This window comes from Anguilla rostrata, chromosome 4 (genome assembly GCF_018555375.3).
Source record: "Anguilla rostrata isolate EN2019 chromosome 4, ASM1855537v3, whole genome shotgun sequence".
NCBI classification, from domain to species: domain Eukaryota; kingdom Metazoa; phylum Chordata; class Actinopteri; order Anguilliformes; family Anguillidae; genus Anguilla; species Anguilla rostrata.
In genome coordinates, this window is record NC_057936.1 from 33,449,443 (window position 1) to 33,472,478 (window position 23,036).

The following is a 23,036-nucleotide window of genomic DNA, read 5'->3' on the forward strand; positions in this document are numbered from 1 at the left end:
ATTTTGTAGTTCTTGGAATAAAACAGCTCAACATCAGGAATCCACCCATCCATCCATTTATTATCTATACCTGCTTATCTTGGGCAGGGTCGCGGGAGGTGCTGGAGCCTGTCCCAGCGAACATCAAGAATGTTTATAGAAATGTTGGCACAGAAAAGAAATAAGTGCTTACAAGTAGAGACAGTGTAGCTGGCACAGAAATCATATTTGGGAATATGGAGTATGAATATGAAGATCTGTAATAATCGTAGGGTGGCCATTGGAAGCCTCTTTGACTGAGGTAATGTTCTTCCAACAGACACAAGAGGTGCAGAAGGCCATGGATGAAAAGAAGTTTGAGGAAGCAGTTAGGCTGCGTGGCAGGTGAGGCCTGCTGGAAAAAAAAAATTTCTCACTAGCTCAGTCAAAATGGAGGGATTTCCTTTCACATGCGGACAGTGGAGGAGGGGAGACCAGCAGTATGAACATGGTGAAAATATAAAACCTTCACATTATTATTCATTTTGCCTTTAAGATATCTTAACATAGCCATTATTTCCAAAACAGGCTGGTAGCCATTTGGTGATTGCTAAGGACTTCTTAATTAGAGGGATCTTGGGTTTTCTCTAACTGAAAAAAATACCTTAAAAGGAGTGTGTTCTTGAAAAGAATGAATTCTGGCTGTTTTATGAATCCATCTCTGTCTTCTCTATTACCACAGGAGTTTTGAAAACAATCTGAGAACGTACAAACTCCTGGCTCATCGGAAGCCAGAGTCTGAGCTTCCCCATGTAAGTTACCGCAGCGTTCACCCACCAGAGCACAGCACTGCACGTGTGCTCATACACTGCTTAGCTTGTTTCCTATTGTGAGGCTTTAGCAGTGTGCTGAGCTCATACTTATTTACCAAGTAAATCTTGTTTGGGTTCTTAATGTGTGTCTGTCTATAATACTGTCTTTTATGAGTTATATTTATGAATTTCAGTTCAAGCCTGCTACTTTATTTTAATGGTTTTGGCATATTGCATGCTGAAAGCATTACTGTCTAATACATGCATAAATGATGCTGATAAATTATAGATTAAATCATTGCAAAGCTTAGCTCAGCATCGTCACAGTTTCCAGTTTAGTTACACGATCTCCACAATAATTTTGGTGAGGTATGAAATAATGAGACATACGGTAAAAATATAACAGTTAGTTTCTGCAGGTTGGGAACTTTTGAATGTGATCAAGCTGGAAAGCTGGAAGTATTTCAGGGTACTTTAGTTTGTCATATTTGAAGTGTCCATGAAAGTTTTCCATTTTAGTTCATCCCATTTACTCATCGTAGTTGGCGGCTGAGTAAAGTATTCTGAGGTAAGTTTTTAAAAAGAACGGAAAAGAAATGTTAATACTTTAAACATTCTAACATGATTCTGCTAATTTTGTCAGTTCTTTTACGTCCGTGCATTTTTATATTGTTCCTGCAAATATACATTTGTTTGGCTACTTACTGAGCATAGTGTGTGTTTGCTTCCCTTGTCTGCTCAACCGGGCTTGTTCCCCAGCCCTCCCTCAAGTCCTTAGTGCCCTGGGGGTTGCACTAAGACAATTCCTTACTCATAAGCTCCACACCTGCTCTCTAACCCATTTCCACTCCCTCCTCCCACCACAATGTGGTGCTACCCTACTCCTGGACTCTATAATGAATTAAATAATAAACTGAAATCAGCAGACTAAAGGAGGATTAATTTGACTGAAAGCAGTCTGGAGCATGCAGCACACGCGGCAGTCTCGCACTGTAGAGTGGGAGATGCTCGCATGACAAAGCCTGCCGTGTAGGCTTTAGCCCACACAAGGCCATCTGGCCACAGCCAGCCAATCACACGGAGATTCCACGTGGTTTCAGTCAGTAAAGGTGCTTCCAACATGCACAGTCTGGGCCCTTTAGCCACAGGCTGGAGCCTCTGCTCTGGCATGAGGAGACTATGACCGGGATGGTGGACACAGCTGGCCTCATCCCACCTGGGGTAGAAGGTTTACATTGGCCAGGGTTTCTTGGACTGCCACTATGTTATTTCTTCCCAGCTACGCAATTGGCACACACAAGCTGTCATCAGCAAGAGATATAGCTCTCCTCCACATGCCTTGAGAGGAGCGTCATCCATTCCATATCCGAGAGAAAGGGAGGAGGGGGGCATTGTTTATTTATCATATTCTAGTGCTGAAATTGGTGGAGTGAGTGTATTATTGTGATACAGTAATCGTGTGCAATTGTGGCTAGGGTGCTAGTGTGCTGTAAGGAGAGTGTGGTAAAGCGACAGTGTAACATTGAGACATTGTGCCGTAGGGAGAGTGTAATACTCAGACAGCGTGGGAGTGTGTTAGTGACAGTGCGTTGCTCCGTGTGCCCTCAGAGCAACTTCAACGTGGCGGTGCTGAATGTGGGCGCCCCCGCGGCGGGCATGAACGCAGCGGTGCGCTCCGCCGTCAGGGTGGGCATCTCCGAGGGGCACACGATGTTCGCTGTCAGCGATGGCTTCGAAGGGTTCTACAAGGGCCAGGTATGTTTTTTTAAAGACAACAAATGTTTCACTCCAGTCAGGACAACTACATGGTAGACAGAGTACTACCTAAGTAATGTAGGTGTAATTACTCTACAGCTACTGTACACACCCATGCAGCGATAAAACGGATGCTTGTTTAAAATCGGAAGGAATGTCTCTAATTCCATTTGCGGGAAGACGCCCTAATTGTGCTGATTCATGCTCATTTTAAATCTGTAATGGGAAACGAGTGTTTGTGAAGGGGGTGCGGTGATCGCGCAGCACGACGGCGAATCGCCGGTGTCACATTCACAGCTGCGCTTGGCACTCAGGAGGGTCCCACAACGAAGCATGCGCAGGAAATATAAAAGCACGCGGATTAACTGTAAGCCAATTACACCCTCCCATAGTACTGCAGAGACAGACAGAGGCACGACTGACACACGCTGTCCCGTGGGAGGCCGCTAAATAAACTGGGACAGAGATAATGAGATACGTGAGGGTTTCCTCAGTGAATCTGATGCTGTAAAGGCAGACAGATGTCACTTAATTTAGCGAAAGACATATACTGTAGATTAATAAATACATTTTGCCATATTCCAGTTTTAGGTACAAAAACACAACATACAGTATGTTAGTCTTAGAGCATAATATGTGAAGGGGTCTAAATGATTGCTGCAATTATGTCATTTTAAATAGAAATATGATACTAATTCATTCCCAAACACACCCTGCAGCTATACTGTTGATACTCTGCTGACCATATTCAAGGCAGCACGTTCTCAGAAATGGGTGGGTACTTCTTTTATGGGTTTTGTGTTGCAGTCTTTCACAAATGTTCCATGCGGATCCAAGTCTTTGTCAGGGGTAAGCTCTGATAGGTCAAGTTACAGAAAATATCTGAGATTCACTGAAACTACGTCATGGACTGCAACATGACACCATGTTGTACATTGCACTTAAGGAGAACATGCCCTTTGTGGTGGTTGACTGTGCCAACAAGCCATGATCTTGCAGCACACTGCACAGCAAATCTCTCCATGTTAAATTACATATGCAGTGTAGAATTAACACTGGAAATTTTACTGTGTGCAATGTTGAAATGTGTCATGGATCTAACTCATCCGTGAGTCAGCCAGTTTTGTCGGTCTAATCATATCACATGTCAACAGGACAAGTCCCTTACACATAGCAACATGAAAATAGGCAGAACTGCCATCAGCAGTGTCAATACAAGCAGCTAACTCAGAAGCCCTTTAATAATATATCCTCTTTAGCAATTATGTCATGCACGTTTACAGAATTACCAGGGCATTATCGTACAGTAGTTCACCATGCTCCATGCTGTGTGAATACCAGAAAGGAATATGCATGCTAGCCCCTCACACTGCTCACCACTGAATAAAGGTGAGTTCACTGTACAACACGGGTTGCCATTTTGTTGAGCACCATATCTCAATGGGTAAATTAGAACAGAATCAAATTTGAAACCATTTAAATAAAATGTCTAACTGCACTTGTGTTTTTTCATCTCCTAGATAAAGGAGGTCAAGTGGGGAGATGTTGGTGGCTGGACCGGCCAAGGTGGATCACTGTTAGGAACAAAACGGTACAAAAATATCTTTAAATAGTAGAATTCATGTTCATGGAAAATGTATTTCACTGTGATCCAAACTGACTGAGGGGATTTGCATGTAGGTTTGCTCACCACTTTGCTCACTCTATATTTTTTACAGTCCAATTTAGATAATAAAATCCATTTGATACAACAAGACATCTAGTTCATGCTAGATATGTAAGTAAAAATGTTATTTAATTCATAAATGGATGTTGCATTCATTACAAAGGGGTTACATTATGATCACAAAAAGCATCATGAATGCTTTATGAAGACAAGAGATTATATAGATCATTACTGATTTATGCATTGCATTATACTTGTCAATACTATGCTGACTTATTTTACCCTTGTGATATTTTATTTCCACGTATTCATTATTCATTTATTTCTGGTAATGGTGAAGCTGAGATATTTTCACTTACAGAAACAACCTAGTAAGACCCTGGCAACCACCTAGTAAGACTATGGCAGCTACCTAGTCCACCGTCACAACTAGCTTGTAAGACCTTATCAAGCATGTAGTATACCTTGAAATAATCTAGTAAGACCCTGGCAAACACCTAGTACACCCCAAAAATTAGCAACACTCTAATACATCATATATACTAGTACATCGTCAAACATCTTTAAACTTTTATAGTTAGTTTTAATATTACACATTCACCCCACAAACAACTAGCTGAATGCTAAATAGGCTAATAAATTATGTTTGTTATGTTATGTTAATCTGCAATTTTTAATTTAATATCAACTTGTGCATTTAATTTAATTTACATTATTAACAAGCAGGAAGTTGTGGCAGAGGCAGGGAGTAATTAGGAGGACGATCACCAATATAAGATAGAAATTCATAAAAAAAAGTCCTTAGAATCCCTTAGAACTATTTTTAAAGAACAGTAGGACATATTGTTTCCTTTTTTATAATTTAAATACCTATTTTTCTTGGATTGTTATGAAATGTACTGTATATATGTGTGCTTGAATAACATTCTAATGAATTCTGAAAACTGTTGTTAAACCAACTAATTTGGTTTCTGTTTCTGCATGGACTGGATGATTTATTTGTTCAAATTTAATTGACTGTTGATCCTTACATTTCAGAACACTTCCTGCAAAGCACGTTGAGAAAATTGCTGAACAAATGCGAAAACATAACATCAATGCATTGCTCATTATTGGTGGATTTGAGGTACGTAGCAATTATTTAATCAATTCTCTGCTGTACAGATAAGGAACTTTAATTGTTTACTTGGATTTATTATTATTGTTATTATTATTATTATTATTATTATTATTACATTTAAAAAAAAAAAATTTGTGGAGTGGAATACCAATTTGATCTGCGATTCTCCAGTATTTATAGGAGGGCTTGACATACAGTATGTACAAGCCCTCCTTTAAATATTGCGTGCACTGTAAGAATTTCCCCTAGCTGTAGTTTAAATGGCATCAGTGACCAGGGGATTGTACTGCAAAGGAGGCTTAACGTACCCAGGGTTTCTTTGCGTTAGCAGGCTTCACATAACCTAGCTTTGTTAATCAAGCTGTGTGTGCCTTCCCATAAAAGTGGCGGTGTCCAAAAAACGAGCCTATAGCAATACAGCATGGACCATACTCGAGCAGCGTATTTCTCACCTGGCTGAAAAAGACTCATATGAATGGATATAATGCACTGATACGAAGAGCATGAAACAATCATAATGGCAAATAGTAACACCGTTGCTGCCAACAAAGGCAGGGATCAGAGTTGAAAAAAAAATGAGTAATGCTTATGTTAGCTGGATATCATGAACATGGCCTACAAGCTACAGTACACAGTGTAATCACACGCACCAACAGCAGAAATGACCACGAGGTTCTTGTTGATGAGAGAGCCATCATTGTAAGAAGCTGTGTTTTTAGAGACCAACAAGACCCGTTAGGCACTTGTGCAATTATCTTTATGAGCACTACAGATTTAGTCGAAAGGGAATTATTTATATCTAGCAATTAATAGGAGTGCACGTTGCCAACTCTGAGCAAAGTGAGCCCTAACAGTGTTTCAGACACTGTATTGAGCTCCACTTCATCACACTGGTACATTTTAATGTGCTGTTGGCGATTCTGAAAATATAATATTCTACTTTAATTTTCTACTTGTTAATTTGTTTCATACATAATATTCAATGCAAAGTGCTTCACATTTAAGGAAAAGAATAAAAGCTAAATAAAAACAACAAACAGATTATACAATAAACACAGCAGTAAAATCAAGAAATTAAAATAAGGCTAAGACAAACATTTAAGAAATAAAATGAGAAATTGGTTATCATTAAAGCCCAAAAATATAAATACAAGGAAAGTGCAGCATAACTTGCCCCAGACAACTGGGAAATGGCTTGTACATTACTGGAGGCTCAAGTTTATGGAAGCATAATCCCATTATATATATAATGGTGTGGGGGTGTTGGAGAACCAGAAGCGACTAATATAGGGAAATGAAAAGCTAACGCTACAGGAAGCGTTAACCACAAAGTCCCGAAGGACAAAGGAAAGGGAACACCCAAAAGTAAAACACAAAAAAAATAAGATCCTTGGGAGAGCAACTCCCGCACACAAAAGATCATAAACAGCAAAAAAACCACGGAGTAAAAAGCCACTCCGAAGGACCACCTTGTCTAGCCGTAAAACTGGCTCGCGAAACCAAAAACGACCCGTGAAAACCAGGGCGAAAAAGAAGGGGACCAGTGGTACAGAGGCGAAGCTCTGGTACCAAACCCAAAACTGGACTTAAAAGAAAAGACAACTGAGTAGAAAAAATTACTCAGCGAAAAGGAAAACCTGAGACGCAGCTCAGAAAAACACAAACAAAATACATTACCAGGGACAACGTCCCAATACCCAACGGCTCACACGAGCTCAAAATAAAAGTACAAATACTCTTAAGGCGTCAGAATGCGCTCACTGTGCTAAGAGACTGAATCACCTTAAAAGAGGACACAGAACCAACCACAAACAATTCTGTACACCGTCCACCGTCCACCGTCCACCGTCCACCGAGCACCGAGCACCGAGCACCGAGCACCTATACCGTACCGGCTTCGTGATAAAGGGTTTTTTTTTTTTTTTTTTTACACAGAAGCGCTGATAGCAGTTCTGTCAGTGCTTATAAAGGCACCTCCCCAGGTGAAAATAATTGGGAATCAGACACCTGGAACAAATTAAGAAATTTCTCAAACGCCGGGTGCCTTTTAGTGGCAGCACAAGGCCACTGCACCCCAGAACCATGACATTATATTTTATATTTAAAATCTGCAATTGTATTTCGTTTTCACTTGTTGTATGCAAACAAAAATTATGATATAGGCCCAATTCAAATACAAAGGCAAAGCACAGTTTTCGTTTATGTATGTTAATGTATGCACTTTATTTGACAATTTGAACATTTAAATGCAAAGTTCATTTGATTTTTCAATTTCCATACCTGTTTACTACATAGCCCTGTCATAATTAATATGCAAATTTGTATGTTCAAAATGCCATTTTCTTGTTGTATTTGCATGATGGATGATGAAAAGGAAATAATATACTGGTTGTCTTTGCATGTTTGAAGGCCAACCAACTTCTCACGGTTCAAGGCCGACAAATAAAAATCCTTTGTAGTTCTCCTGTTTGCAAATGTCGAATAAAAACAAAATGCAATTGCTAGATTAATCTTCCACACCCATTGACGTCGGTGTACAGATTGTAAAACAGGCTTTAAGAGTAGTGAGTTTGGATGGTTCATTAAAATCCATAGAAACCTCACCCAAGCTTATCTGGAGTGATAATACAAACACATCAGACGGCCTGGTAAAAACACTATCACCGGCACCTTCAGTGAGAAACACAAAAATGTGTTGGCTAAAGGTTAAAGTTAAATTCTCAATTTTTAATCCCCCCCTCCCATCCCTGAACTCCCTTGTGCTTCTGAATGATTCATAAACCTACAAAAAAGATTGCGAATGTAGGACAATATGTTACTCTTAATCTGTCTGTTTTTGTGCGATTGGCTCATTGTTACAAACACTGCCCCTTTTGTCCCTTTTGTGAATGTACAGATAGCTTGTTAAGGAAATCCTGGGTTCACAGAGCGAATTTATAAGGAGTGATAACCATTATCTGTGGTGACCATGCTTGGCCTTGGCTTAACTAAGTTGAGCTACATTCGTGATACAATCCCCTGGCCAGCCACAAATAGGCCGCTAAACATCTGAACTAAAACTGGTTCTGGTCCTGTTTAGTAAATAAATGCATGCCTTAATGTTTTAAATAACGCATTAAATATGTTTTTTATTGAATAGAAGTTGGTGAAGTACGTATTCATATGAAGTGATGTATTTATAAAGCAAAGACATTCTATATTCAGAATACTTCAGCTTTCTTAATTGAGTGTGAGAAGGAATAAATACGGATAACAGAGCTAAATGATATATTGAACCAATGTAATATAAAGCACTGTTTGCCATGTCAATTGTGTGAAACACTGTAATGTTTAACACGACTAACCCTTTTCCAGTCTGCACCTTTGTAGTGTCATCCTACGCTTAAATACCGTACATACATGAACACATGAACATTATTTCAGCTCCTCTGATCCATAAACCCATTTCACATTTCATTACATCAGTGCAAAATCATCTGTGATGTCTTACACATTTAATATAAAATGTGAACATGTAGCCAGAATAAGAGAATTATTCAGGCTGTGGAAATATAGCCATTAAATATGATGGCAAAAATGTCAATGACTGTCTGTTCTAAGTTTTATCGACCTGTCATACCATAACAGGCTTTGCAGTCCATTTAGGATTTCTAGATTATTATTATTATTATTATTATTATTATTATTCTTTTACAAGAGTTATGGTAAGTATCAAGAGTTGGTGAAACACAAATGCTGTTGTTCACCCATCACTGTATATTTTACTTGAGAATTTGGAATTCTATATATATATATGTGTGTGTGTGTGAAGATATTTGGATGTATGTATACTGAAGGCTCATTTCATTGTCTTTATCTGTGTCCTCTGTTAAAATGTAGTGTTACCTGTCTGTGTCACACTGTCCGTTGTGATCGACCTGGCTCTCCCTTTGGCACCTGTCATGTTCCTACCATTAGCCTCAGTACTAAAGACCTGGCTCTGCTCTGCAGGCCTACCTGGGACTGATGGACTTGTTAGCAGCCCGTGGGAAATATGACGAGTTCTGTATCCCCATGGTCATGGTACCAGCCACTGTCTCCAACAATGTACCGGGTTCAGATTTCAGCATTGGCGCAGACACAGCTCTCAATGCTATCACGAATGTAAGTGTAGCTGGGAGGACGCATTCTAGAACGCGGGACCACGGATCACAGCTCAGGCTTTCATTTGCCAGCATCAGCCAATCAAACAAGGCCAGGCTTTCGTTTACTAGCATCAGCCAATCAAATGAGCCCAGGCTTTCGTTTACCAGCATCAGCCAATCAAACGAGCCCAGGCTTTCGTTTACTAGCATCAGCCAATCAAATGAGCCCAGGCTTTCATTTACCAACATCAGGCAATGAAAAGTGGCCAGAACACCACCTCTCTGTTTAAAGAACCATGTTCATTATACAGTGAGCCAAATCAAGAAAACATATATCTTTTCCCCAAACATTATTGATTGTGTATTACATTATGGCCACAAAACAAAAAAGTAACTGATAAAAGTTACTTTATCGCCCCCCTGTGGGTGTTGGGTAGATTGCAAATTTAAGATTCTGGAAAACTATTCTGATATACAGATGGCTGAACATTACATTACAATCAGTTAGGAAATGCTCCTAAAGAAATTTACAAATCCAAGTGCGTGAGTGTAGCCAGTGCTGCTTACAGACTGGCCTCTACAATTGTTCGCAGCAGACGTTTCACAAAGAAGTGAGCTGATAAGAAACGCCTGATGAGGCTGTTAAGTCGTTTGAACTCAGGCTGGTGCCTTGGCTGAAGCGGGTGGTTTAAGTGAAAGCGAGCTGCTAGTGCCCAGGTAAGTAATGACTGAAGCATGCTACAGTAAAAATGTGACATGCTACTCTCTGCAGGTGTGCCCAGCCCTCACCTTGCTCTGCTTGTCCATCAACTGAGGATGCGTGGTCCAAGTTTAGATTTAACAATCAGTTTACTCTGCTTGCTTACATTCTCCGGTCCAAACTGCTTTGAGTAGTTTTGCTCTATTTACAAATTAGCATACCTGCTTTGTGTGTATAATTGTTAGGGGTGTAAACCTCAGACTTCACAATGATTCGATTTGATTTGGAGATCTTTAGGAAACAATTCAGTGCATCATTAAATCTTTAATTTCACCATGATTTGATTGAATTTAATTATTTTCATACGATTTAACCTATTGCAAAACACAATTTATTTTCTTAAATACATTGAATACACAGATGTGACTAGAGGAACTGATTTACTTAGTTATAGTTATATTTTCACAATAAAAACAATGCAAGTTCTCACCACATTTATTTTCAAGATGTGCCATATAACTACTGCTTCAAAAATGACAGTCACTTTTACAAGTACCCCTTTTTTGCACAATGGTCACATGCCCTTATTGAAATTGTTATTATATTTGATTATAATCTATTCTAACATTCCGAATCGTTGCACTTGAATCACTACCTTAAGACTGATGCACGGTAATGCGTCAATGCATTTTTTTACACCTCTAATAATTGCTTTTTAAATAGATGAAATACATGCATAACTAATGTAAAGATAAATAATCTTAAACATAATGCATAATGCATTGTTTATTTATACAAATTATTGTATAAATAACAACCATTACACTGGAATGAGTCCAGGTGAATGAAATTATCCAGGCAATGCCAAATAGTGCAGACTTACAGGATCCACAAACGCACACAGTTAATGTTATTGGGTACAGAAAAGTTTTGTTAGAACCTAGGCTTGGCCATCACCATAATCCCCAGGACTGTCTTTGTGTGGGGCCGCAGACCTGGGTCAAATACGTATTTGTTTTGGATTCAGATACTTTTCTACGCTGTACTGATCTTGTCTGGTGTACTGGAACCAATGAAACACTCTCCAAAAGTGCAAACCCCGGCTTTTGTTCATATTGGCAGGCCCAATTACACCAGGCAAGATCAATAGAGCACAGAAAAGTATTTGAACGCAAAATAAATGTGTATTTGACCCAGGTTTGGTGGGCAGTGGTTGTCCTAGCCTCGTGTCGCGTCTTTGCCACAGCTGCAGATGTGCCGAGCGTGTCGTTTCCGGGCATACGCTGCTCTCTTTCCTGCGTCAGTGTCGCTACCTCGTCGCGTCCCTCTCCCTCCCTTTCTCCACTCTGCCAATGGGAAGCCAAAGCCGCTATCACACGGAAGGAGGCACGGGCAGGATACACATGCATTAGCAGTGTGTCTCTTGGTGTTACCCGGGGGCTCCCCCTGGTGGTCTAATGCGTCTGTGCCGCCTGCTTCAGGCTTTTGAGTGTCTGCTCCAGCTTAATGACGCGCGGTCCAGCTTTGAGGAGTTTTGCATCCCGCTCTGTATGCTGCCTGCCACAATTAGTAACAATGTGCCAGGCACTGATCTGAGTATCGGAGCCGACACTGCTCTCAATGCCATTGTGGAGGTAAGGGAGATCTCTGCATGCGTTTCACTCTCAAGTGTTTCAGTTTAAGTGTACAGTGTGGGCGCAACTGAAGCAAATACTAGACAGCAGTATATACTGTATAACCTAAAGTAGCATGCTAAACAGTATATACTAAAGTAGCATCTATTAAACATTACTTTAAATGTTTTTTCCCCAATATGATTTATGATTTTTGATTTAAGAAGCCTGTCTCAGAACCTCATGTGTGCGATTAGCATTAATATAATTGTGAAATTTCTCAAGTTGGACACATTTGAATATTAACATGTTTGTGCCTTTCACCTTAATGTATTGCTCTGCTGTCTCGTAGGACCCCAGTTTAAGTGGTAACCCGAAGGTTTCAGTGTTGGGAATTTTGCAAAGCACTTAGAAGGACAGAGTTTCATTCTGATGTGAACCATGCTTATGATGGTCTATGAAAATGTTCAAAGAATCCAAGGGTCTATCTGATCTGTCAGAAATATATTTAATGTATGTTATTGATGCTTATGTTATGGAAAAATAGAACTGGACTGACAATGTAGACACAGACTGTATCAGTAGTAAATCTGCCCTTTGGACATAAGATCGGTAATATTTTCCTATTTTCTAAGCGAAATAGGAAAATTTGTGCTCTACCTCAGCACATAAATATGAAACATATAAAGGCTAATTGGCTTCCTAAAAGACATTTGGAAGAAGTTGCCCTTTGTTGAGAAATGTTACTGAGACATTTTAGATGCCTGCCACAGCCTTCTGTTTATTGACTGCGAGTGCTTGTGTGTCAGACGTGCGACCGCATCAAGCAGTCCGCCAGCGGAACCAAGCGGCGCGTCTTCATCATCGAGACCATGGGCGGGTACTGCGGGTACCTGGCCAGCGTGGGGGGCCTGGCCGCCGGGGCCGACGCGGCCTACATCTACGAGGAGCCCTTCGACATCCGAGACCTCCAGGCAAGAACCGCGCTTCGCGGACCTCCTTTCGCTTCGGCTCGTTTGTAGTCGGCGGCGTGGATTTCCCCCCTTTCAAACGGAACTTCCGCTCGCTTCCCAAGAGTTCAGTGTACCTGACGTCCTCCGTTTCTGACACTGAGGCTGAAGTGTTAAGTGTGTGCAGAAATGCATCTGCATTATGGAGACAGCGCAGGGGGATAGTGCCTCATAAATTGCCGCAGTAGAGGTTGTATTGCAAGTCCCTTAACTGAACTTTAAGTGTTTGTCAGAACGCAGTATATTAGTTTACCATTAGCCTTCATTTTTAAAATAGTTACACGCACGATAGTATTCGTATCTGTAGTTTATCGTGCATTTAAGCCATTACGGTCAATTAATAGCACTTAGAATACAGTCAAAGTATACAAACTGATGAACCATAGTTATTAGATTACCAGCAGGCTTAATTTTCTAAATAGTTACACCATATGGTAGCATTCAAGTCTGCATAGTTTATGCAACTTAATGTCAGCATGGTCACTCATTAACCGTAGATCAGCAGATGAACCATATTTTATATTGAGTTTACACATTCTTATTATACAGTAGGAATTCCTTAATCTGATAAGCTCACCAGCTGGGGTAATTTGAAATGGAAATGCGGTCATTTATATGTATAGTTCTAGGCTCTTCCTGACAAATGGAGACACAAGAATAACATCCATCACAAGCAGCGAGTCTGCTCCCAATCAGACTGTAAAACAAACTCAACCTTCTAGCTCTGAGCTGCACTGAGAAGGCATCACGCCTGTTTCCTGCTGAAAAATCGGGCTTACACGCTTTCAGGCCTGTGAAGTACTGACTGCAACAGACAAAATAATTTATTATCTGAATATTACACTGATCAGCCTAGTACTGCTATATTTATTCATACTTTTTGGGCAGAGCCATCTAACAACAGAAATTAATTTAAAGAAATAATGACAATTCTGTGCGATATATGGCTCTGTGGCAAAAAAGTAAGGAACCTGTAGTATTAACATTCGATTCTGAAGAGTTCATAGTATTCTTCATTCTGTTCCATATAGTAATTTGTACCTATTATTCAATTAGCCAACTGAAGAAATGTATGTCTTGCTGATTACATTTTCCTTTTATTATCATTGATACTAACATGTCTTAAATATATAAAACATTGTGCATTCAGGTTCACTACACTAGAGGGCAAGATCTCAGTGTCATATGATGGAAAAATGTTTTGACGATCAATGGCACCACCTGCTGGTGCATTGTGGGAACACATTCAGGGCCATAAAAAAGGCATTTGCACCCCCAGAGTAATATAGGTGGTCTGCTCAAAAAAGGTTTTTGATGGCATATTATGAGACTGGAGATATTTAGAGCCAGTGTGAGGGTTACTTTTCTGTGAACAGGATGAGTGTCATGATACTAAACACTTTGTGGTGATTTGCTTTGGAAATTTCAGGCCAACGTGGAGCACTTGACAGAGAAGATGAAAACAAGCATCCAGAGAGGTTTAGTCCTAAGGTATAATGACCTCTTTCCATTTTACAGCCCTGAAAAGCTTCATTACACCTGCACGTAAGGCACATAAACATTTGATGATAATATAGTTTGGTCTTCTATGAAGTAATCACCAGGACTAGAAGGTGCTATAGTGAAATCCTGGTCTTTTTTTGCTTCATGTGTATTACATTATGAACAAAATAATATGAGAGAATGTGTAAATAAGATCCTGACATGGGCGATATTTCTTAGGATAAGAACATTTCCCTCCAAGATATCAATACACCTTTTTCTTTTCTGCATATTTCACATTTCGAGTATCATTCAGATAAAGCTTATTGTTAGCCGCCCTCAAACCTAAAGCTTCAAAGAAATCCTGCTTTGTAATGAACATACACCAACATTGTTTTTAATATTTTTTAGAAATGAGAACTGCAGTGAAAACTATACTACTGACTTCATCTATCAGCTCTACACGGAAGAAGGAAAGGGTGTGTTTGACTGCAGGAAGAACGTGCTTGGGCACATGCAGCAGGTACTGTGAACACAGTGAATCTGCTGTAGTGAGACTCACTGCTCTGCTTATGCCACTGAAGTGTCTGACTACAAACGTGTCCACTAAGGGTTGGTTTTGAAACTTAATACTTTGCGACTGATTGATGAAAATAAAATGGTGGACACAAGTATTCATGCTGTTTTTAAAAAAAATCTGTGACATGAACAGGGAGGTGCACCGTCCCCATTTGACCGAAATTTTGGGACGAAGATATCAGCTAAGGCCATGCAGTGGATCTCCAAGAAACTTAAGGAGACGTATAGACATGGTAAATGACGTTTAGATAATCAAAAGTATACCCATCATACCTTACACGTGGGCACCATGACATCACTTTACCTGGGATTTCAGCCTGAAACCCTCTGATAACAAGCTGAGTGTAATTTTAAATGTATTTTAAGTCAAGGCTGTAATCATGTATTCAACAGTGTGGGGGCCAAACTCTCTTTTTGCCCTGAACCCATCAGAGCAAACATGAGACAGAAAACTAGTAGCTACTAATACACATAAAGTGGCCAACATGAATCTGTATATGAGGGTCAGACTATAATGCCATTGTATTCTGCTCCGATTTGAACAATTTGATATTGGGGGATATGTCCACCCAACGTGTATTGTGGTTACAGCCTTCTTTTAAGGACCTAAAAAGACATATTGACATACCATCAAATGTATCACTAATGTTTTTTTTAGCTGCAAGGGTTTCTTTCTTTCACTTGGGTATTATTTAATTTTGTATATGTAGTTTTCTGTTTCACATAAAAAAAAACATAATAGGTCTGTCACTGTATAGACAGTGTTGATAAATGATGTTCTCACTTTGCTGCAGGATGCCTTCCACTCAATAATGAATAATCATTTGCCAACATGAAATACTTCCTTTATTATTAAAATGCTTCATAACTATCTGTGCCATTGAATTGAAAGTCATGTTGTCCCAGTTTTCCTGTCTGTGGATATTGTTAAGAAGTACTAACTTTTTCATTGGTTTATACTTAAACGATAGAACATGTAGCCTTGGTTTTGTAGTTAAATCTGCCTTCCTGTCTTTGCCTTTTTGCTTGTCTGCATGGATGACATTCAGATGAAGGTAAATCCTCTTTTTTAATTAACGGTGCCTAAGTCTTTCAAATCCACTGCCTAGTAACATTAGTTCAATTCACAAATAGTTAATGTACATGCACTTAGATAATGTAATTTTTCTCTGAAGGTATTAGTGTGTATCAAATGAATTAATGCACTGAGATTTAGACAATCTCATAAATACACAGTTATAAATTTCTGGGACTAGAAATGGTAGAATAATTCATTACATTTTCTCCCATAAATGTACAATGTTGATATTAGTAACATAGACATGGGAGCACTCATAAGTAGTCAGTGTGAAACAATTCCATTAACCTCAACATAAATCCATTTACAAAGTAGCTGTGGTTTACTCATGGTATCACCAATGTAACATACACTGAGAAGCGAGCAGCTCCCGTGACTGGATAGTTTGCGTGAGCTGTGGGGCAGGGGGTGGCGGTGTCAGTGTGCTAATGGGCTGCTGTTCCCCTGCAGGGAGAGTGTTCGCCAACACGGAGGACTCGTGCTGCCTGCTGGGAATGCGCCGCCGCGCCCTCATCTTTCAGCCCGTGGTGCAGCTGAAGGACGAGACGGACTTTGTGTACGACGCCCCGCGCGTGCAGACACGCATGCACACACGCACACACACGCATGCATACACGCAGGCATGCACACGCACACACGTGCAGACATACACACGCACATGCACGCACACACACGCAGACACACTCGCGCACACACGCACATGCACGCACACACACACATGCCCACATGCACACGCACACACATGCATGTCCACACATGCACATGCACAGCACACACACACAGGCTTTAAGAATCGTCCCCCCATCTTGATATTTCCATCTGCATTTTACACTGTGTGCATGCGTACGTGCGCAAATACATCTGACTAAAGCCATGCATATATCTTTCATTATTATTTTTAACAACTCTTGTAATAATTTAGAACTTGACATCTTCAATTGTGCCTCTTGAGTTGCTGCTATACCACCAGCTCCCATACATCAGGAGCGCTGCAGCTGATGTATACGCATTTCTCTGGTTAACCCCAGCGAGAGAGAAATTAATGCGTTTTTGTCTTCTCACCAGCCACAGAATTCCGAAGGAACAGTGGTGGCTGAAGCTCCGCCCACTGATGAAGATTCTGGCCAAGTACAAGACCAGCTATGACGTGTCCGACTCTGGCCAGCTGGAACACGTGGTGCGCAACAGGCCCAAGGAGTCCGACGCCTCTGCAATCTGAGAGAACGGGCCCACAGGGTATATTCATTCAGTGTAGATGGGTTGTCTGCCAGAGTTCTAACAACAGCTGTATCCATTTTCGTGTTCCACCACTATTTGTCGCATTGTCAAATCATCTCGCCCTTGTTACATAAAACACCAGCCTAGCATCGCTGTAGTAATTTTGTCCAGCAGAACTTCTGGGATGTGTCCACCACTGGCCAGTACAGAAGACAGCCTGCCATGTTACAGTCACCCATCACTGTGTAACTGCACTTTCTCCAAACCGCACTTTTCTCCTAGATTTTCTGGTGTTCCACATGTGTCCGAGACTACTGCAATACAATCTTGTTGAGTAGATGTTTTAAGTTTTATAATGTAAACATTCAGAATTAATCTAAATATATATATATATATGTATGTTTAAAATACACCCGAAATATGCTTATATTGACGTCAGTTGAAGACAAACTCGGTCTTAAAGACCAGTCACAAAAATGAGATGAGCCAATAGAATGTTTTCCTTAAAAAGGATTAGTTCTTCTAAGTGTAGTTTTCCTTTCATTTAATGTATCCCAAATATGTGTAAAATGTGTAACAGGGTGTAATGGTTCACAAGTCCATGGTTCTGTTTGAATCATTGTTTTTGGATCATGGTTCATTTCAATCCACAGGTAAAGTTTCATGAACAACATAAGAAACAAAACTGGATTAAATAATTTACTTAACTGACAAAAGCATATAACAAACCCAGAAAATCAAATGAGACAACATACAATCTGAACCATAAATCTATTACTCCCAAATGTGCAAATCCAAATGGTTAAAACCATGTGAACCATTACACCTCTAGTCAAGTGGTGTACACATACTGCAATAATGTACAATAGCAAGAACAAAACAAGGCTTCAGAAGATACATTCCAACAACACAAGGAAAATCGAATGGGATTATATAAACGAAAATAGTATTTAGATAAACTGCTACGATATTTTACATACAGTAGTTTAACAAGTAGAAGTGAAGGATGCTCAGTACTTGGGAGCCATGCTTGGGTGTCAAAGATTAAGCACACGTGTTATTTTGTGCATATTAACATGTTTTGTTATGGAAATAGTGATTTATTTAAAAATGTAATTAAAGCTCTTTATTTCAACAGTCACAGTTTTTCTTCTCGTTTTTTTTTTGTTGCCAGATCATATATCCGTCCACATACGGATGTCTGTTTCCATTTTGGGACCCCCAGACCCCATAAGCTGTGTCTTATGTGCTGAAAAAAGTCTCGTAATTATAGAACTCCACTCTACTAATTCAGACTACTTGAATGCACACAGATAGGGACGTTCTAGGTTATTACATGCACAAAATCTTGATGACCATAGCATATATATTTGAGCCATAGTATTATATAAGCCATTACAGCTGGGCATTTTAGCTTAGGTTCTCATGACTTACTGTAAACGTTGATTTTAATTCCAACGTATCTCTGTGTTGTGAAAGTCTAACGATACTCAGTATTACTCATTGTGTTGCATTAGGCACAAAGAAAATAGGCTGAACCAACAACACACACCTAGATATTTCTTTCAGACGTGGCTTAGGGAAGGCAGTCAATGCTATGAGTCAGAAAGACACTTTTCTCTCCTACGTGGATATTGATCAAACACGAATAAGGTACATTCATTTATTTATATGCTGGTATTGTTGCCTGTTGATTATTCAGTATTTTCTCAAATTGAGTTGACAGTGAGAACACATGCAACTCTATCAATATGGCTACCTCAACTACCCCCCCCCCCCCATCACCCATAGACCTTTCCATTACCCACATTGATTCACCATAATATCATTGTAAATGATTGGGTAATTGTTTCTCAGTTGAATGTACTGGTTATGCAAAAGTAAATACGTGCATACCCGGCTGATGTAGGAAGGAAAATATCAACGGCTACTTAAAGGAAATCAATTGAAAGGGAAAAATATGCTCACGTCCTGTTTCCGGAATACGATATTTAAACAAACCAGTACATTGCACCATACGATGGACTTCACTGAAAATGTTCGATCCGTGCTTTAAAAAAAAAGTGGTTCTACACCTTCCATAGCATGCAGTATGTGGCTGTGGCACACAAGTGTGCATTGTATAGGGATAGTGCCACAAAAAAAAAAAAAATGCAACCAGCAGATGGAAGCAAAACTCCGCTTTACACAATTCCCCCACTAAGTATAGTCAATGTTAAGGCCTTGAAGCAGGCATCAGGGATTGATCCCAACATATTTTATATTTCTGATGCAGCTAAATATAGGGTTGGGAATTATCAAAATTAATATACAGAGCGTTTTAGTTTATTTGCGTAAATGTGACTTTCTAAAGACCGTTTGACCAAGAGCGTTTGACCAAAAGATCACACTTCCGTTCCACAACTGCATCTTGCTAAGTGCGTCACACATACGCGCGAGACTAATTGGCCGCTCGCTATTCGTTAGCATGGCCCTTCCCTGCTGTGTTTCAGTGGCCATGAGCGAGCACAGGGGAGAGCTAAAGTTACGTCCACGGAAGACGCGTGAATCCACATTCACGCCGTATTCATACGACATGGCAAACTAACTGCATGTTTCAGATTAGAATATACATTGAGGCAGACATTGTGAACATATTTGATTGGGAAATACTTTAGATGCGGAGTCTGAATCATCGCAAAATAAAGACCGTGGGACAAAAGCATCAGATAATCTTTCGTACGTTTATTACGTGCCATATCACTGTGAGCACGGCTGAGTTACTGACGCGTGATGCATTTAACAACGATGGAAGAACAACACCCATTAAAGGTGATCGATTGGGCCAAAAGCCATTTAATTGTTCGTCTTCGCGCAAGCAACACGAGCGGCAGTTGCCAGGGGAAGGTTGATTAGAGATAACCCTATAATAGTATCAGATTGATTTGCTAATTGTGACCAGATTTTGTGAAACGGTTCTAACAGGAGTTTGCGATCTGGGTGAAAATTATGCTACCCAAGGCCACTTCACAGAGCATATTCTGTACTAATACACATACATAGGCCTTCGTATGACAATTATTCTGGTCTGTTAGTTAGGTGAGCTACCGGCAGCAGGCTGAATACAGTGCTTTCAGTCTTCAGTACAGTCATGCGTGTTTGTGAAATGTGTGGTTGTACCTGTGTGTCTCATTTCTTGGCAGGCAGATGTGCATCAGAGAAAAAAAACATGTAATATAGGGTTTATTCCATAAGCCATAGTGTAGTAATGCAGAACATGCCCTGGCTTACACACATATACTCACACACGCACACACACACACAGTGCACACCAGGTCTGATATGGAAAAATGATATGGTGTAATACATCATACATGTACAATATCCACCATGAAATATTTAATGTGGCTATGTAGCCATATCCATGAAAATATCCATCATTTGTAGTATTCATGGGAGTTAATTAACCTGGAAGCCTATTACATGAGCATTATTACATAGTTGTGCTATGTGTTAACATCTATAAGGAATTTAATTTCAAGTTTCAACAATAATATATGCTTAAAGACTAATTTACTAATAAGCACCAACAAACTCTTTTTTTATATTGAATTAATACATAAAATCATCATAAATCAGCAGATATTTTATGAAACAGATCTGTAATTAGCTCAGAATGTACATTAAGTGGTCACAAGAGCTAAAATGGTACTACAGTAATGTAAAAAAAATAAATCTAAATGAATGCATTAAAAGTTGATGCCATTGTGCGCTTCATTCAGTGTAATACTGTACTTGGTGTATAGTCAATTATCAGAATAAACAAAATACTGCAAACAACTGAAAAATTTTGTCAGATACAAATATTAAAATCTTAGTGTAATGTGCAATGTAGTACAAAGTATCTTTACCTGATAAGTGATTAGCTCCTCTGCTTCTGAACATTGTCTGATTAATCCTCTTGAATGAGATCCCACAGTGATCCAAAATGCAGACTGTCCCAATCTTGTTGCTTTATGTACAACAACTATGGATCACGTCTACATACCGTGTCTTTGGAAGTGTATTTACATGTACAAGTTGTTATGGTCTTTTCCTTCATTGTAAGGGCCTTGGCTTATGGAGGTCTTTCATGTTGCCTGACTGAGGTCTCCCAGAAAACACATTTAGCAAATCCAATAATTTAGGTTGATTTAAGAATGCAGAACTAGCTTGTGGGGTCATATGCACAGAGGCAATCAATAGTAATTACCATTTCATTTCTTTCTCTCTCTGATTTAAATTACACACAGATTTGATCTTGTGGGACTTATTAGGGGCATATCATTTAGTACCGCTGTCTCGTTATATATCAAAGCAAAATGTACATTTTTTAAACTTTATCTTTATTTGATAGCACATTCTCTTTTATTAAACATGAGACCAATTAAAATCCAGGGCTAGATAAGTGAAATACCATCACAAATAGAACATTTAGATAAAAAAAACACTTAATTTTCATGAAACCTGCTCCAAATGTCTATATGCCCTTCAGTTTAATATGTTTTATGTATGTATTTGAAGCTATGAAGAATAATATAATTTTAAAAGAAGCACTTATCAGAAAGGCTGATCTAGAATGCTTGGGATCCACTGATGTAAAAATGGCAATGAGCTTTGTAAAATCACTTTTTGTTTAATTTAATTTATGTAGTACAATATTTGTGTCTGAAATGTATAGTGAATACTTAGTGATCAACTGACAAATAATAGTACACATAAACAGATATATAACATTTCAGTGAACTTTGAAACTGAATATATTTATTGTAAAAATGTACGTAATAATCTCTAATGGTGATTGAATTCTATTAATTAAAGTCAAAGCTTTGACGTAGTACTTATCAAAGGAATGTTGCCAATATTATTTGTCCAAGATCACAGTTTAACCCAGGGAACTTCACAACCCACGATGAAAATCCAACTTTGATTCATTCATTCTGCGCGTCACTGTCAGTGCCATTAATGATATTAAATCAGGAGCTATCCAAGACCTTTTGGCATAAAATTAAAATGTTTTATGTACAGCGCAGCGATGGTTGCAAGCAGCACAGTTCCGTTTGTGAAGCAAATGAGTGGTAGGTTTAACTATGCTGAGAAAGCATGTTTCACCGAGGGCCCGGCAACGTCCCCCTGGATTAGGTGTGATATATTACGCTTAATGTCACTCTGACATTTCTTGGGACATATTTTCTTCCTCAGCCTTGTCTGGCTCGTCTGCACTCTGAGAACTCCTGTGATAAATGGCTCGGGATGTTCATTCATTTGGAAGTATTAAAACCGATGTGCCCGTGCTAAGAAGAAATTTGCCATGATTTGAAGGGCAAAATGGACTCGACATGACTGAAGCTGACGCTAATTTGACAGAGTGGTCGCTAACATGTGAAGTCACTCCCGGTTCATAAGATTATTATGAACTTCATCTTAATATGCAGCAGGGAAGGTGGGGGCGGTGGGGTATGGTATTTTTGATGAGATGAGCAAGCCACTTGCAGGTGCAAATCATTTCCAGAAATTAGTGGCACGACCATATTTTTGGGGATTATGACCAGCATTACATCAGAGTTAGAGTTAATAATTACTGTAAATATTGAATAATTCCGCTCTGTTTTTCAAGAAATATCATTTTCACCCTCATTAATAAGATTCTTCTATTTTTGTGATCTGATATGATGTGCTTTGAACCTCTTCTTGCAGACATTTGAACCAAAAGCTTGCTCAGAGAAAAGAATAGTCCTTGGTGACCACTGCCTTAACAGATTTGTTGGCATTTGTCCTCAAACAAATTTGCCTTTTCTATCATGCTACAATTATCCATATTCAAATAGGTCATTAATAAGAAATGAGCAAGAATTCATTTTTTCAAAAGAGGAATCCACCCTAACAAAACAGTGGCACTGCTT

General features: G+C 39.4%; 1 protein-coding gene across 7 annotated transcripts in view; it reads left to right on the top strand.

Annotated features, from left to right (window-relative positions):
• Positions 1 to 18,256, top strand: part of pfkpa (phosphofructokinase, platelet a) — a 30,801-nt gene extending 12,545 nt beyond the window's left edge. For 3 of the 7 annotated variants that reach the window (XM_064332328.1, XM_064332332.1, XM_064332333.1), the window contains 12 exons: positions 299 to 363; positions 701 to 770; positions 2,379 to 2,525; positions 4,046 to 4,116; positions 5,230 to 5,317; positions 11,617 to 11,769; positions 12,558 to 12,722; positions 14,188 to 14,249; positions 14,652 to 14,763; positions 14,953 to 15,052; positions 16,348 to 16,453; positions 16,963 to 18,256. In XM_064332328.1, the coding sequence (XP_064188398.1) occupies positions 299 to 363; positions 701 to 770; positions 2,379 to 2,525; positions 4,046 to 4,116; positions 5,230 to 5,317; positions 11,617 to 11,769; positions 12,558 to 12,722; positions 14,188 to 14,249; positions 14,652 to 14,763; positions 14,953 to 15,052; positions 16,348 to 16,453; positions 16,963 to 17,116 (1,293 nt within the window). In that variant the 3' untranslated portion in view covers positions 17,117 to 18,256. Of the gene's footprint in view, positions 1 to 298; positions 364 to 700; positions 771 to 2,378; positions 2,526 to 4,045; positions 4,117 to 5,229; positions 5,318 to 9,301; positions 9,455 to 11,616; positions 11,770 to 12,557; positions 12,723 to 14,187; positions 14,250 to 14,651; positions 14,764 to 14,952; positions 15,053 to 16,347; positions 16,454 to 16,962 lie in introns of all 7 variants that reach the window. The other 4 variants (XM_064332327.1, XM_064332329.1, XM_064332331.1 and 1 more) reach the window with 2 other exon arrangements.
• Positions 18,257 to 23,036: the final 4,780 nt, after the last annotated feature.